Raw genomic sequence first — 16,484 nt, forward strand, 5'->3', positions numbered from 1 at the left:
GCATAAGACTTAATCTTAGCCTAGAACAAATTGGCAGCATGCAGATACACCTTTATGAAGCATCACAGCATAGTTAATTCAGGCTTCGCCGTGCTGAAGAAGGGCTCTAGTGTATATTCACAGTCCTTGAAAGTTAGAAGCAGCCCATTGTAAATCCATGCCAGTGCCTTCTCCAAAACAAACATTGAACAAGTCATATTGGGACAGAGCTCCCCTTCACAAAGAGGATGCTGGGTAGAGCAAACTTGCTTCCAAAAATGCAATGTCAGGACTGGTGCAGATGAGACAGCATCCTAGATACATATTCCAGGGATTTGTGCAAACTATACTTCAGGTCTAGAACATCTTTGTCTTCAGCCCTCCCCGCTTATATAGGTTTTTTATGTATTCTCCTATGCTATTTAGGGCTATTTTTTTCTAATTCTCCTACTCTGTACTCTCCTTTCTATAACCTTCTCTGATCCAAGTGCCAAGATGCTGTGGTGAAGAAGTGCTCCACAAATATAATAAATACAAATATGTACTAGTAAAAAAACCTGATCTATTTCCTCAAGAAAGTTCTGAAACACAAAGAAGCAGCTACAGGAAGGTGAAGTACAAGAAAGGGGCTCCGTTACTGCTTTGTAGTGAGCAGCCACCCTCCATCTTACATTAACCGTTGACACAAGATGTTCATAGTTGTGCAAGAGTAACTTTAATGATCAGTCAGCTGGAGGTGGATGTGATCAGTCTTCAATTCATCCTGGTTCTGATGTTTGTGATCCTTACTGAAAAGTCTATTTATGTGGATCATGTTTGCAAACACCAAATTAACATTTCCCCACATCAGGGTACAAATCACCACCCTCATTTCACCACTGGGAGTGGGTGTTGGTGTATGGGGGCAGAGGTGTGAGTCTGGTGGAAGGTAAAGAGTTGAATCAATAAATGAAGGCAGTGGTGGAGAAGCGGCTGCATGAAGCTTAGCTCACTGGCAAGGATCTATCAAAGGAGTGCCCGTGGGACCCAAGCACAAACTGCATTCATGATCGCCTTGCTCCAGACACCTACTGCATTTTGGAAACTTTCTATGTCACATCACAGGAGACCATTTGACACACTTTTGCTTTCGCAATGGCTGCGTTAAAGCACAAAAGATGGGGCATTACTGCAGCTCACATGAGCCTTTGTTTGGTGAAAAACTATTAGTAAAGCCGAACATCTTATAATGTCATATCCAGTCCGGACAAGAAAGACAGGGGCAGTTCCTCCTCAATAGCGGAGGAGCGTCACCCCGCCTGCTGCGAGCGCAGCAGGCAAACACACATAAATAAAATGGCAATGCCATTGTATTGCCACTGCATTTAATTTACGCCGGCACGAGTGATGGCAGGGCTGAATCCTGTGATTGCAGGCTTACAGCTGCCCCAGGAGTGCGCATGTCGGGTTGGCCGGCGGGCTTCCTACGGCCAACTCGACATGCGCACTGTAGACAAAATAATCCCATGGCTGTGAAACAGCGGGGGAATTGCTCGCACAGGACCCTGGCCTCAAAATGAGCACTGGGTTAGCCTGCTCCAACCAATCCTGCTGATGAGAGCAGCTTCAGGAATGGTGTTCCACTGGGCAGGAAGTGAGTCCTTCCATTTCTGCCCATGGACATCAAGGAGAAGGGCCACACCAGGGGAGCCACATCTATGCTGATTTTGGCGCCATCGGCCTCACCATACGTTAATATGGCTATCCGCCACTAAGAAAGTCTACTACCAACAACTCAAACAAATAGTGTTTCAAAGGGTAGACATTCAGGTTAAAACAGAAAGGCAACTTACAGCAAATCTCTGGAAGCCATGCACCTGTTTGAAATGTGTGCCTCGCAATTTCTATAATGGTTAGTAAATGACAACACTGAACGGGTTGATCAAAAGGAGTGTGCTGCAGCTACATGCATAACCCTTCTAGATTTTGCCATTACCTTGGTCCTTGCTGGTTGTAAATGCCAACGTCCAACGTTCCTGCCAAGCAGACTCATGATGTCTTGTTTAACAACTTCAGCTAGTCCTAGGCTTTCTGAGACTTGCCTTTTGATTTTAGCATTACAAGCATGTGATTTCAAACTGCTGCATGCAAAATGTGGTTATATATATATATATATATAAAATGTGCGTAGTGCTCTTTTATTGGATTACAAACAAAATATATAGCTCACCAAAAATAAGCTTGTTTCATTTTTTAGGAGTTTGGGTATATTTTTACGTGCCATATTTTTAAATTGCATTTATATAGCACTACCACGCAGCATAACTCGTATGATTTCTGTGTGTTCGAAAATATTTTGATGCATGTTAACCATAACAATTCTTTTTAGGGCTCGGCTCGTATATTGGATCTTAGAACCAAGCCGAACGCTCTTCCCAATGTTTGGCTTGCTCGCCTCCGCATAGGCCGTAGGACCTGCTTGCACGACTGCAAGATAGCCACGTGGTGGCGCTATTGCCACATATAGTGAACGAGCAACTTAAACACAAGTTTAGTACTTTTACTCTATGGGGCAGTTCAGTCGTTTCCAACTTAGTTCAAGTACATTAACATTTGTTCTTTTATCCTCACAATAAGCACCACTTTACAGAGAGTCACACACAAGTTATTAGAAAAAAATCCGAATATATTTTCTGATAACATTTTTTTATTTAGTTGTCTTTTCTTTAAAAGTGGTATGTTAACATCACTTAATTTCTACATTTCAAAGTTCTGTACATTTCATAAAAGAAACAAAAGCAATGCTCAATGTACAAAGTAAAAGAAAACTAGAAAATTCTGAATAAAATGAGCAAGTTGCTGTAACATATACAGTAAAAATTAGTAATTGACATTGTCTGAAGTGCAATATCTGCAGTGATGATGAGTTAAAGGAAATAAAAATACTCTATTTTAAACAAACAGTATATATATATATTTATATATATTTATATTTTTACAGATAGTTGACCCAGTGCCGCATTGTAAAAAGATATTTACAAATGACCATTTTTTTTTTAAACATTACATGTACATCAGCACCATAGTAAAAAAAAAATCTTTTAAAATCTACTTCTTTATAACTTGGTCCCATTATGGAGTATTTGGAAGAAGCTTTACATAGACAATGGGACGCTGCTTGTCGTCAATGGGCTATGAGTCTATTACCCTTGCACTGCGCATCAGTCATGTTTCTCCTTTACGGTCTTTAAAACCCAGTTAATTTGCATCTCAACCTTTCAATCTGTTGCACGGAAGTGAAAATGCCTCATGTTGTGAAGGCTAATTTATCAGTGCTCATTACCTTGCAACCAGCATAATCATCTCATACTTCTTCTAGCTGGAGTTTTTTAGGACCGGAAGGTAATCATAAACCTTCAACTTGCTCCTACTCACATGCACTTTTTGTTTGGGCATTTGGACCAAGGGATTTGAAACCAATAGAAAATAGAGCCTCCCTTCAACCTCAGCCGCTGTGTGTGACAGAGGTAAAATGTATTACACAAAACTGAGTCTCTTGAAATCTTAGTCAGTCCTTGTTGCATGAAGGACCAGGTCAGTGCAACGGTTTGACAAAAAAAGAAAAGTAAGATCGCTGTTTGCACTTGTTTTGCTTGTGCTCATTACCACAGAGAACTCGCGAAACTTCCAAGTGTAAAGCATGCAGCCTGGAACCTACCAAAAAAACGCACAAGTGGTTGCTCAACACAGCCATTGCGACATTCTGGTGGCCTACGGCAGCCATGACATTCATTGAAACAAACCCACTGTTTAGTTCAGTAATAAATAGATCATCCATGCCCCTAAACTCAGGCACGCATTCTCAGTTTGCGGAGCAGCATTTCCTCCAACCCAGCACCCCCTCGTATCTTCGGGTTGCATTCTAACTTGTATCAAAACCGATCCAGCACCTGGGTGGTTCGGTAGAGCGTAATCGGCACAGAGTCTGGAGAATCCAACAAGCGCCACATTGGACGCTGACTGTGAAAGGGATACTCTGATCCGGACTCAAAAAATTCAGGGTGGGTGGGATTGGCCCATAGTTTAGATCAAGTCAACATGGATGCCCCTTGACTCACTTTCCTTAGTTTAGTCCATAATTCTTGCCAAACACTAACAATGTATGCATCTAAGGGCCCATAGCAAGGTTGAACCCCATCTGAGAAGAAGCCCATTCTTACGGTGAAGGACCAGTTTAGGGTTTGCTATCATCTAAGGGTGAATACAGTGATTTGACTCCTTACTGATGCTTTGTCCTGTCACTCAACTGCGAACACGTGCAAGTGTTGTACTGGAAGAAGACTAAATCGACAACAGCGTGGTGCTGTATGTGGGGCAAAGAGAGTATGGAGAACACTCTTGGAGAGGACTTTGCGTCCTTGCTTTCATCACCTTGTCTTGAGAGCTTTCATTTGCTGTTCTCAGGACACCTTTGCCATTTTCTCTTGTCTGAGTGTATATGGCACTGTAGCCAGTGTGGTGTTGCTCTGAGCCTTCCAGTGCTTAAGGCCCTGTCCGGAGGGCTGCAGTACACCTTGTATACCCTCATACAGTCTTAACATACCTTACTATTGCGATACTGGAACCTGCAAATTGGCCAAAAGAGACCAGGTTGTCCCATAAACTGAATGAATTTGGCAAGGCTAGCTGAACTGCTCTTTCCAGTTGTATCTGGAACATGATGACACATCCCATCGCCGCACCACTTGACCACTGATACGTGTCTCACACAAAGTCCGCTAGGGGATATGCCCTGGCTCAGAGATCAAACTGCAGAAGTAACCTAAACCTATTGTCTTCCATGGATCGAGTTCAGCACAGTTCGGCCCTGCAAGGTAACCCACGCGCCTTTCCCTTCCTCCTGTGCAGCTTTCCTTCCATCATGAACGCCTTTATTTCACTAGCTCGAAGCCGAAGCGCTTCTTTTGACCACAGCAGGCAGGAGATGGACTGCAGACTCGTTTTGCAAGAGTTCTTTGCTCCAGTCACTGCAAGTGTGTCGGGCTGATGCCTGCAGACTGACGCACACTGCTTTTCCAGGCCATGACCCAGGATGGGAGCTGCACTGCAGTGAAGACCACTTTGTGAACTCGGTTTTTGCATCACCACAGGAATCTTTCACAATCGGCTGCTGCTGAGCTCAGTTACACACACAAAACAGGGATGGGGCAGCATCCCGCTGTAACGCGACCACCTTTTTTTTTCACTGTACAAGCCCCATCCACTATGGGTTTCCAAACAATTCATCCAGTTCTTGCATCCACTCATCAGTAGGCCCTCCCTTAATAATAGAGTCAACCAGATCGGGCCCCTCTGTTAGGACTGGGAAGGTACCCCCAGCTCCGTCACTGTAACCGTACGACATGTCCTGACTGGGGTTCCGGTCGTAGGCCTGACCTTGGTTGCTTTGATTAAAACTTGCAACAGACATCTGTTGTGTAGGAGCTTGGTTAAAAGCAGTCATGTTTGGCACCCCCTGATTAATGGCGGACAAAAGGTGCCTCGCATGGTTATTTCCTTGTCCGGGTAGCGACTGGATCATTTGTCTTCCAATTGCTGGATTCAACGGTCTTACAGATACCGTACTGTCCACCACTGAATGAGTGAGTCCCTGTGGAAAATGCTGCTTGGTCATCCTGGGTTGGCCTGACTGCATGGAATAAACTGCACTGCTGTACTGCATTTCAGCACTAGTCCTTATGGGCATGCCTTGCAAGGCGCGCTGCTGCCAAGTCTGTTGTGCTCCTTGCGTGACCGCTCCCAGCATGCTTTGTAGTCTTGGTGCCTGCGGTCTGGGCATAGCATGCCCCACTTGTCCTTTCATTTGCTGGTGCTGCTGGTTCATGGCAGAGCTCACTAGCATGCTTTGGCTAAATCCTCCGACGACCAAGCCAACCCCTTGCCCCGAGGCGGTCTGCCTTGTTCCTTGGCCTGGGTTGTGGGCCATGCTCATGCTACTTTGGTTTGGGTGCTGCAACATTTGGCCCATTCCACTGCTCATATTGTACATCCCCGGCTGGCTGGGGGAGGTGCTGCCGTAGGCTGCCATTCCAATCTCTGCTTGGCCGGCGCTAGTGGCCATGCTGCCGGGGTTCTGAGATTGCACCATGGTCATCATGCCGGCGTTCTGGGCCATCATTCTTGAATTTCTCATATTCTGAAGAGCCGCTTGGTTTCTTGCTGCTGCTATATCTTGTGGTGTACCTATGGAGGAAAGAAAGAGTTACATTAATGTAAGTATCTCTGAAATCATGCTTTGACGAAGTAAGTGGAAGGATACAATTTAAGAGGAACAATACAATTCTCTAGTCTTTTACTTTTCTCATACATTGTAATTATTTTATATGAAGCTCACAATGTCTCGGCTGAAAGTAAATTGCTTATTTTTACATTTGAGAGGCCAGTTAAGTCTAACTTCAGCAGCATCTCTATCCCAACAGCTACCTAAACACAAACAGAGTATCACACTGATCATTGTTAATCCATTTTTGGTTTCTTTCAAAAGTTAATGTATACATGTTTTCTTTTTTTACAAAGCTACAGTACACGACGTTTTTGACATGTAGGATGGTAGTTTATTCAAACTCATCGAACTAAGACTAATGGAAAAGTTTGATACGTTTAATCATTTGAAATTTCGCATTATTTCTGGTCACAAAATCAAGTCACAGAGCTTCTCGTATCCTGCGAAATCTGCATCCGATCTGGTTGCACAGACGTACTTCTGTGCTTCAGTATCTCCCTGTGTGTGCTGGGATCTTGTAGGGGACGAGAGAGAGAGGGGGGGTGAGAGAGAGAGAGGGGGGTGAGAGAGAGAGAGAGAGAGCGAGGGGGAGAGAGAGAGAGAGAGAGAGCGAGGGGGAGAGAGAGAGAGAGAGAGAGAGAGAGGGGGGGAGAGAGAGGGGGGAAGAGAGAGGGGGGTGAGAGAGAGAGGGTGAGGGTAAGGAAGAGGGAGAGTATTCCTTTACAGGAATGATGTACCCTCCCCCACTAGGCATGTGTCATCACTTAGGAGGCTGGTGACTTGAGATGGTTTTCATTAGAGAGCGTTCTCCTTCATGCAGCAAGGGCCTAATCGTTTTTGTCAAAGATTCAATACTTTCAAAGTAATTTCAGTCATAAAGCACAGTTGGGTCTTTAAAATAGGTCTGGCCAGAATACCAGATGTAGATAGAGGGTGAAATTATGAAGCCATCGGTTATACAGAAACCTTAGGGAAAAATAGTGCCAGCTTCCCAAGATCTCAAATGTACAAATAATCAAGTGTCTCTGCTTGTCAACCCCCCTCCTACGTAACCGGACAAGTGAGCACCTGACAGTGGAGAGATATTGAGTAGTCAATCAGCAGACTGTTAATAATGACTCCTCTTGGTTGGTGTGACAGGTAACACAGCAGCAGTACTTTAGTGCTGCTTATATAAGCCTACGACGCCCCACACATTGGTCTAGGAGACTCCAGGACGATTAGGTGGCCAGCCTGAATTTTTTAACTGAATTTGGATTTTTTTTCTAGAAAAGTGCGTTTGTACCCCTTAAAACACACTTCTTTGACACATTTATTTATTCACTATGTACGATTCAGCTGGGACAAGCAATGCACATGTCCACTGCTCAGCCCATCCTGCAACTCACCTTACACGTTATTACCATAAATGTGTACCTCAGTCAGCAAAGGCTGTTGTTTGACATTCAAAAACAGTGGAAGCGAGAAATCTGTTTGCTGGAGAAACATCTGTACAAGAGATTGGACAGTCCCTACCTTTGTGGTAGTTAAGGTTCATTTGGGCTTGCAGATCAATCCGTCTGCTGCACCATGGAATAGATGTCACATTAAGGCAGCCAATAAATAACTTGTGCCTGCCAGGTGGGCCTAAGCTAAGAGTCTTAATGTTATTAATGAATTGTATAAAGAAAGGTCTTCCGAGAACCAATGTAATAATCTGGTAAACATGGGCTGATTGAATACACAGGTGTAAGTGATGTAGTACCTTTTAATAGGAAGTTCTCATTGAATCCTTTGCTCTCGGAGTGTAGTTCATTAAAAAATTCTTCCACGCAATGTCCTCCATTTTGAGATTGTCCATTATCAGACACTTTAAAAACTTGTTACAGTGATACAACGTATCAAATAAAGTCATCATTTTCAGCATTTAGAGTTAACTAACCCGCATTAACATAAATAAAAACCAAACCTGCCCCAAGAGAAAGAAAGCAGTCCCAAGTGTCCCATGGGATTTCCTATCTAGTGTGTTAATTCATCAGCTTCCTTGTCATCATGTATCCATGACACCCTTGCTAATGATCATACTCACTCCCGACTTTCTGAAAATAAATGTTATTCTAGGCAACCTCTCTACTAATATATAACCCCAATCCACCCCAACCCATTAAGTTTATAAAACTGCGTTTAACTTCTGTAGTAAACGAAACTGCTTTTAAAAGTATGATTTGTCACAACTTCCTAAAAATACATTAGGGGAAAACCTGGAAAAATGATTTTCCCTTTTAAGTCATTGGCCTTACTAACAATAGGGTTTAAGTTATGTAACAAGATTTTCAGAAGAAGTCACTCAATCCTCCCCCCAAATCCCTTTTGCATTTTTTGTCAATATTACCAGGGGCCATGACCCTACCCCCTCCCAAGTTATGCTACTGTCCCGGGGCAAGATTAAAAGCAAGCTGGTAGCAGGCATGAAGACAGTGGGCTGCGTGTTACCTGCTGCTGTTGCATGTCACTAGCATGTCAATAGCATGAGGACACAAACCTTTAAAGGGTGAACTTTGAAGATTTTGTTTGCAACTAAAATGCTACACCTGCTATGAACCGAAACATTTACTTGGCCAGGTCACCAACTGTGAGGAGCAGGACGCCTTGTTTCATTTGTGAATGTGTGGTTGCAAGTGGTGAACCCTGCAGTTAATTTTATTTCAACATGGGAAACACTAGCATCAGGCATCCTTTTCAACGCTTCTCAGGTGCCAAACGTAAGCCACAATGGCTAAATGCACCATGGCTCAAGTTCGGAATGCAATCACAACGGCAAAGAAAATTAACCAAAAACTCAATGCAAGTCGGCCGAGGAAAAAATATGCATCTCTCACCTGCACTCCCTGGAGTCGAACTTTTTAAGATAAGCCGCAGCTTTTCCCTTCCAGACAAAAATCTGAAATGAGAGACTTGATGGAGGGAGGATGCGAGCCAAATATCTCGCCCTACAAAGTTCTGTAGAAGTATTCCAGAGAGGGAGAGGGAACTAGGGCAAAAAGTTGGCTTTCTAAAGTGTGGGGTTTGCCCACTGTGGTTAGAACGTAAAGCTCTTGGATAACAAACACATACTGACTCCTCTTTCCAGCAGTTAATGGTGACGAAAGCCTGTGCTACCAACATGTCTTCCTACCGAGACCAAGCCATTCAGAGGTGCAGACAGTGTAGACCAGCGGGTCTTAACCTTATCACTTCTGTGGAACCTCACTGAATCATTACTGGAATATGGAGACCCCCACTGACTCATTATGGAAGCTGGGGACCCCTGGCTAGAGCAATTTCTATGATTTGAACTTCAAAACAATGCACAAAAGTACAAAAACAAGGGTGAACCAAATGCTCAAAGATTGAATTTTTAAATGTAATTCTCAATCAACTATGAAAACAATGTTCATATTTTCAATGATGCTTCTTTATTTATATCTACTTTAATAATTTTAATGATTTCATTTGTTAACACCGTTGTGGACCCCCTGAGTAATCCTCGCAGAGGGGTCTGAGGACCACAGATTAAGAACCACTGGTGTTGACAGTACCAAGAAGGCTTTATTAGGTCCCAGAGAGATGAAATACATGCCTACGCACACACACACACACGTATACATGTGTATTTTTTCACAAAATATTACATCCAATATTAATCCTGCGTGCTATTTGTGTTTTCTGCAGGAATTGTACCAGATAAAGCAATGCATCATTCTTCATCTGTAAACTGGGCACCGGTGTAAACAAGCACTGCACATTTGGCAACTAGAAAACTCATTACCTTCCCATCACGTTCTTTAATTAATGAAATTTAATTAGAACATTATTTAAAGCCAGCTTCTTTGAAGCTACTTTTCATTGAATATTTTTTCTGAAATCGTGGTTTTTGATGTCAAAGCACTAGGGGGCCCTGAAACCAAGTAAAATCACATCAGGGATATTTCAAGAGACATGATCAATCACTGCCCCAATGGGTTGCCCAATAATACTTTGCTGGCAGCTCTGCGTCCAATTTGAGTTGGGCCCTATCCAGCAAACCCAATAGCAGAATAAATTATCCTGCAAGAACTGAGTACATGTTGGATCCCTTGGTCAAGAAATATGAAGCAGCTGTCCTTTATATTTAATTACTTTGCCATAGTTTTCTGGGATACTGGTCACAAATTCTTCCCTGTTTACTATCTTGCCAGCATGAAACTCAGGCATTTACTTTGCTTGCTTGTTTACATACTTTTGCAGTTTTACATGGCAGAAACTTGGCCCACATTAGAGAGTCTTACATGAGGAACTGGACATTTTATATAAGAACCATACATGCAACCTTTTTGGGTAGATTATGTGATTCGCCCAGAAACACAGGATGTTGAGCTGGAGCTGGGATTGGAATCTGGAGTCAGCAGCTCTAGCGGCTACATCTCCTCCCATGATAATACCAAGCAAATCGGTTGTTTACTAAAGAAGCTTGTGTCTGGAGTCTTACTATAGCTGGAATGGTTCCAGGGCATGAGTAGGCTCTTAAAAGACACAAGTACAAACAAGCGCCTGACTCGGAAATACGACTGCTGTGAAAGGCAGCCAGGCGGAAGCGGCGCCCGGCCCTCCCTCTGTAAAGGAGAACACAAACAACAGTGCTACGAACATCAAGTCCTGTCCTAAAATCAAAGAAAGAGCTAGAAAAGGGGGTGACTCATCCGCGATATAAATACCATTTCTATTATTAGGCAGAAACGGTTCAGGCATGGAAATAGCATCGAACGTGATTTGATCAAGTGTATGTCGTGCAAGTGAAATTCGAAGCAAAAAATGAAACTTTCGGTGGATGGCAAAGATAAAAGAGAGTGAATGTATATGAGCTTGGGGAGTACAGAATGCTCCTAATATTGTAACGATTCACCTTTTTGTAGGGCGATCAGATTTTACAAAGCAAACAACTTGACATCTGGGAAACAGAGAAGGACTGCAATTTGACATCAACCCAAGTGCACAGCAGGACTTAGATGACAGTGCTCATCCACATAGAAACTGACAACGAGGCGCTACGGGAATAAATTAAATGCAACTTTTAATCAAACCCAGTACCGTTGTGTGGTAATTAAATTGTTTCTGATAAGAGCTGCTAACTAGTCCTGCCTTGGAACACATAAAAGCTTGCCTCCTCTGTTTTCAACCAACTCTCTCTGACATCCGGGAAATATGCTAAATTTACTGAAATGTGCATGGATGGCTGGAGAAAACCCGGAACGCCTGGTCAATCTGTCTTTTTGGTAATTCTTTACATGCCAGGAACAAGTGTGCCGACTCTAACATATGAAATTAAATGGAGGCATCTAATACATATTTGCATACATTTCAAATACCACAATGGCTGAATAAAACTGCATCAATCTGCAGGCACCGTGCTTGCATTGGATATTCGTGGTCATGGAAGAATTCTACATCCTCTTCTTCCACAAGAGCCCTCGATGGGAACAACCTGGTGTTCTGCTGCAGTCTTTCGAGATGCTGCTCTAGAGGGAACCAAACGTCTGTCACTGTGAAAAGATCCATCCTGCATCAAGGAGAATTGAATAACCATGTGAATCCTTGAGGATTCACTGGGTCGGTCACAGAGCCTGCTGTCTGGGAGAGGGAGACCAACGCCTGCTCTACAGTGGTGAGATGATGTACTGAGCGGTGCCAGGAGCTCCAATGGGCGCGGCACATTTCTGTTGCATTGGGGTCTCTGTGATGACCTCCGAATTTGAGCAGCTTCTGTCCACTTCAATGGCTGGAAAATTTCGGCAATCATCCAGACAGAGCTCACATGTCCACGTTGCACACCCCTCGCTCTGCTATAATTGGATGTAGGATTTCACAAACAGATACCTACAGGTTTGATTTTCTATAGTTGACCTCGTCAGGATGTAGTACTCTATTATACGATGTATAGGATATTTGCCAATTTATAACACTTGTGTCTGTTTTTAACGAATTAGTTTTTTACCCTATCATATAGCTTATGTTTCTATATGATTTTTAATTTTACTTATTAAATATATATTTGCATATATTTTATGTTCGTTCCTTCTTCACACTACTGGTCTCGGAGAAATTGGTCATTTATTTTGCTGATGTCCTAGGTTTTTTACCCACATAGGTACTCTGTTTCCAGTGTGAGCACATGCGCACTGTGGCTTCACACAATAAAGTTTACCCCTGTCAACATTATGAATTGGATCAGTTGGAAAGGGTCCTGGAACCATTTTTATATATTTTGAGGACTACAGCTGCCCACTCTCTGTGGTGAATGATGTCTGAAAGCCGGAGAAAAGCCCAGAGATTTGATTTTGAATTATCAGTCAGACAAAGTGTTCTCTTGCAATACCTACTTTAAAAAATATTTGTTTTGTTTTTGATGATAAACACATCCCTGAAGAAACATGTGCAGTAATGACAATCCCAACAATAAATACACATTTATAACATATAACACGTATGAAGTGAACCCATTCTGCGCCCAGCAAGCAGGATACATGTATTTGAGTACATTCATATAGAATCCCCTACAGTGCCACATAGCTCTAATCCTGGGTATGTCGATCAAATACTGCCTCTCACAGAGCTGCTCCACTGGGGCAGGTGCCCTCCGTCTAATTCCTCGATCTGGGCAGCCCTGCCACTCGGATGAGGCACCTCACTCAAGGTCCAGGCACCTTGTTACGAGGTGGGCCTACAGGATGAGGCCCATCTCTGTGTCAGCACGGGCCGCCGGACCTTGCAGTGCCATACCCGGAGGCTTTCTAACCAGAGCATGAGCTCCGAGATCCCATTGCCTGACAGCTGGCTCGATTCACCACAGGGTAGACGGAGATTAGCGGGCCAGCCTGCTCCATGGTGAGGGCCGCATGAGCAGGATACTGGGGGCCCTACAACGCACCACCAGTGGTACTCGCTCCATGCTTTAATCCATATGACCACCGTTTGGGGAAGGAACTGCAGGTGCTGGATGGGCTGACACCCCACAGACGACACAAGATGATCCTTCTTGGTCTGCCTGGCTTGCCACCACTTGGGGCTCTGTGAGACCCATCCACCACATGACAAGCTATGGAACACCCTACCCCTTCATCTGAGAGCCAACCCCAATCTCTCCTCATTTAGGAAACAACTTAAAACATTCTTTTTCAACTGCCCTCAGTAAATTCCCCCGGTCACCCCTCTCGATATGATGGTTCTTAGCGCTTGGACGCCCCCGGGCATCAATCGCGCTCTACAAATCAACATACAATACAATACAATACAATACAATACCCGACCCCACCAAGTACTCTTCACCTGCCCGAGTCTCCTTTGGACCTAAGGAGTTCACAGTGGGCCTCCAAGCAGATCCAGAACTCTTGGTGTTTCCCTTTTTCCCTTGAATGGGAGTTACGCTCAACATCCCTGCCCTGGGAATCAGGGGGCCAGCCCCTTACGAACTTTTGGGACCTGTGGTCACTGAGCAGCGACGCCCTCCTGACTGCAATTTGGAGCGCTTCTCGCAAACAAGATCCTTCAACAGCAATTCGCCCATTACCATCTTGCTCAGCTGGGTAGTGACCCTGGAACGGCCACATGTTGGGGCAAAAAACATCCAACCAGCAGCTAGTGGGTCCAAAGTCCGGGGCTGCCTCGCAACAAGATATGGCTTTGGAAACCACCCTCAAGAAAATAGTGGGACTCTGCTCTAAACTCTCCACCTTTGATGCCCCGGTGAATTGCCTCTCTGCAGAAACCAAATCACTGTGATGTGACTTCACGATGGTGCACAAATTCCTCGAAGTGGTGGATAAGCACCAGGAGGGAATGATCGGCAGGTAATGCCCAAACTGACTAGGGCGCAGAGCTTTGGCGCCTCTAACAGAAAGGCCCAGATTTGGAAAATCGCTCCAGGCGGAATAACACACATCCTTGGAGTGTAGGATGCGTCGGAGCAATGCAATATGGTGAACTTTCTGCAGACACAGTTGCCTCAACTACTGGGCATGGGCTTCAAGGAACCGATAGAAATTCAAAGGGGCACAGACTCTGTTCTTGCAGTTCTTTCGCATCCTCCCAGCCTAAGGCAATCATAGCATGGCTCTTTCGAGACACACAGGTACAGACAATCCTACAGGTGGGCAGAAAATACGAGGGGCCAGTCTACCTGGAAGGGAAATGGATCCACATAACTGTGGAGTTCACACAGCGGTGAAGCGCAAAAAGTTCCTGGCCCTCCACCCCAGTCTCCTCCATCATTGCATCAAATATGGATTACTCAACCTGGCGGTGATGCTAATAACCTGTAATAACTGCACACTGGAATTCACAGAAGCGGATGCCCTGGAAGACTTCTCAGATGTGGAGGGCTTTACACTGTCGGGACGGAATCTCAAGAGCCAGCGCCGGGGATGGACCTTCGGACCAAAGAGGCCAGGATCGCCTACCAACAGAGTGGTCGAGCCACTAAATATGGACCTCAACAAATCACGCCCCCCACTGAAGGATCTGCACACTGAAGGAGTGGTAGCTGCTACCCCACGGCCCTCGTGAACTGTCCTTACCCCCTTCCGGAAAGACACTTGCGCCTGGACAATTGCACTGGGGGCTGTCACCAGCGAACTCCCTGGAACTACTTCCTACACACGCGGCCTCAATCAACTGCGACCCGCACGCTGAGACAGAGGTGGCCCGACGCACCTATGGCCTGCTGATTGATATCACAACATTGGGGTCGCCTCCTTCCCCCCTTATTTCCTTTCGGTCTCTCCTCTCTCTGAACCAATGGATTTTTCTGCTCCCAATGAAACTGCGGCGGGGGAGATGGCGCCCCTGAATATATCCCTGTGGGGAGCAGCCAGCCTGGAATTGCTCACATGCGAGATGGGGGAGTGAAGCACATCACCCTTGAGTGCTCCCCTTCAAACTCTGGCGCACCTGTTGTGGCCTCCACTCCCTAGGACCGGGAGACCATGGCGATATATACCTAGACACAAAGAAGGACGTCAACCATGTGGAATGGCCTTATCTATTCAAAGCCCTTCAGAGGTTTGGCCAGGGGTAGCAATTTATCTCCAAAGTGGGATGGTTCTACCAAAACCCAGAGGCCAGGCCCAACTGCGGAGCTTTTCAGTCTTGCAGCATTCAGATTAACTGTGGGATACAGCAGGGATGCCCCTTCTCCCCGCTGTTATTTTGACTGAACTTAGAACCCTTGGCAATGGCATTCATAACCTCGCTCCATACACGGCGTGAACCTGGTTGGCGCACAGTAAAGCTCTTCTAATACGGAGAGGCAATCCTAATTTACAATGTCCGGACTCAGGTCCCGAACAGCCCTCACCAGACTACTGGATACTTTCTCCACATTTTTAGGTTACAAGCTAAACTGGGCTACAAGTGAGGTGATGCCAATGTCCGGGGGCCCCACCAGAGCCTGTGTTGAAGGCTTCAACTTCCAATGGGTGCCCAAGGGAATGAAGTACCTCGGGATTCGATAGAACAAGGGCTTATCCCACATGGGAGAAGACAACACACTCCCTATGCTTACTAAAACTCGGACTAATTTTGCAATGTGGTCAGCTCTTCAGCTCTCCCTTTGGGGGACAGTTCATGCAGTAAAAATGGTAATTGCCCCCAGCTTTAATTATGTGTTTGGAATGCTTTCAATCCTGATTCCCAAGACACTGCTATCACGAATCAAGACCACCATCAAATTCTTTATCGGACGTTGGATGAGACCCCGAATGAAGCTGGATAAGCTCTATGCCCAGAGTCTGGATGTTCTCCGCCTGCCCCACATATCCTCATACTGAACAGCGCACCACCTCTCTCAGGGCACTTGTTAGATGACCCAGGCCCCAAACCTGCCCATGTGAGATACCATTGAAAAAAACCTCCTGAACTGCAACAGGTCCTTCAATGTTCTCTATCAACAAAAGGCAGGCACACTGCAGTGGGCCAACCCGATAAGCAGGGTCATGCTAACCGAGTGGCAGACCTCTCACACTCTGCTGTCAAACAACCAGAGGCTCCAAAACTCTGTCCGCATTGGAAGCAATCATGGGTAACGCGTTGGCGGCCACACCATCTCCTGGTCCTCCTGAAAGAGAGCGGGGATCGGAAGCATCGACTAGCTATTTGACAGACGAGGCTTTACGATATTTTCAACACTTCAATCGGAATTCGGCCTCTCCGCGTCCCAAAACTGGTCCTATGCCCAATTACGCAACTGCTTCAA

The 16,484-nt window shown here is 45.1% G+C and overlaps 1 protein-coding gene across 1 annotated transcript in view; it reads right to left on the bottom strand.

Moving 5' to 3' along the window:
- Window positions 1-2,658: 2,658 nt before the first annotated feature.
- The window catches only part of LOC147667235 (mastermind-like protein 3), a gene marked incomplete at its 5' end in the record, with an annotated part of 243,048 nt that continues 229,222 nt past the window's right edge, over window positions 2,659-16,484 (bottom strand). Inside the window, one exon of the mRNA XM_086948825.1 lies at window positions 2,659-6,201. Within this exon, the coding sequence (XP_086804951.1) occupies window positions 5,222-6,201 (980 nt within the window). The remainder of the gene's footprint in view (window positions 6,202-16,484) is intronic.

This window comes from Lissotriton vulgaris, unplaced genomic scaffold, assembly GCF_964263255.1.
Source record: "Lissotriton vulgaris unplaced genomic scaffold, aLisVul1.2 SCAFFOLD_2024, whole genome shotgun sequence".
In the NCBI taxonomy this organism is placed as follows: domain Eukaryota; kingdom Metazoa; phylum Chordata; class Amphibia; order Caudata; family Salamandridae; genus Lissotriton; species Lissotriton vulgaris.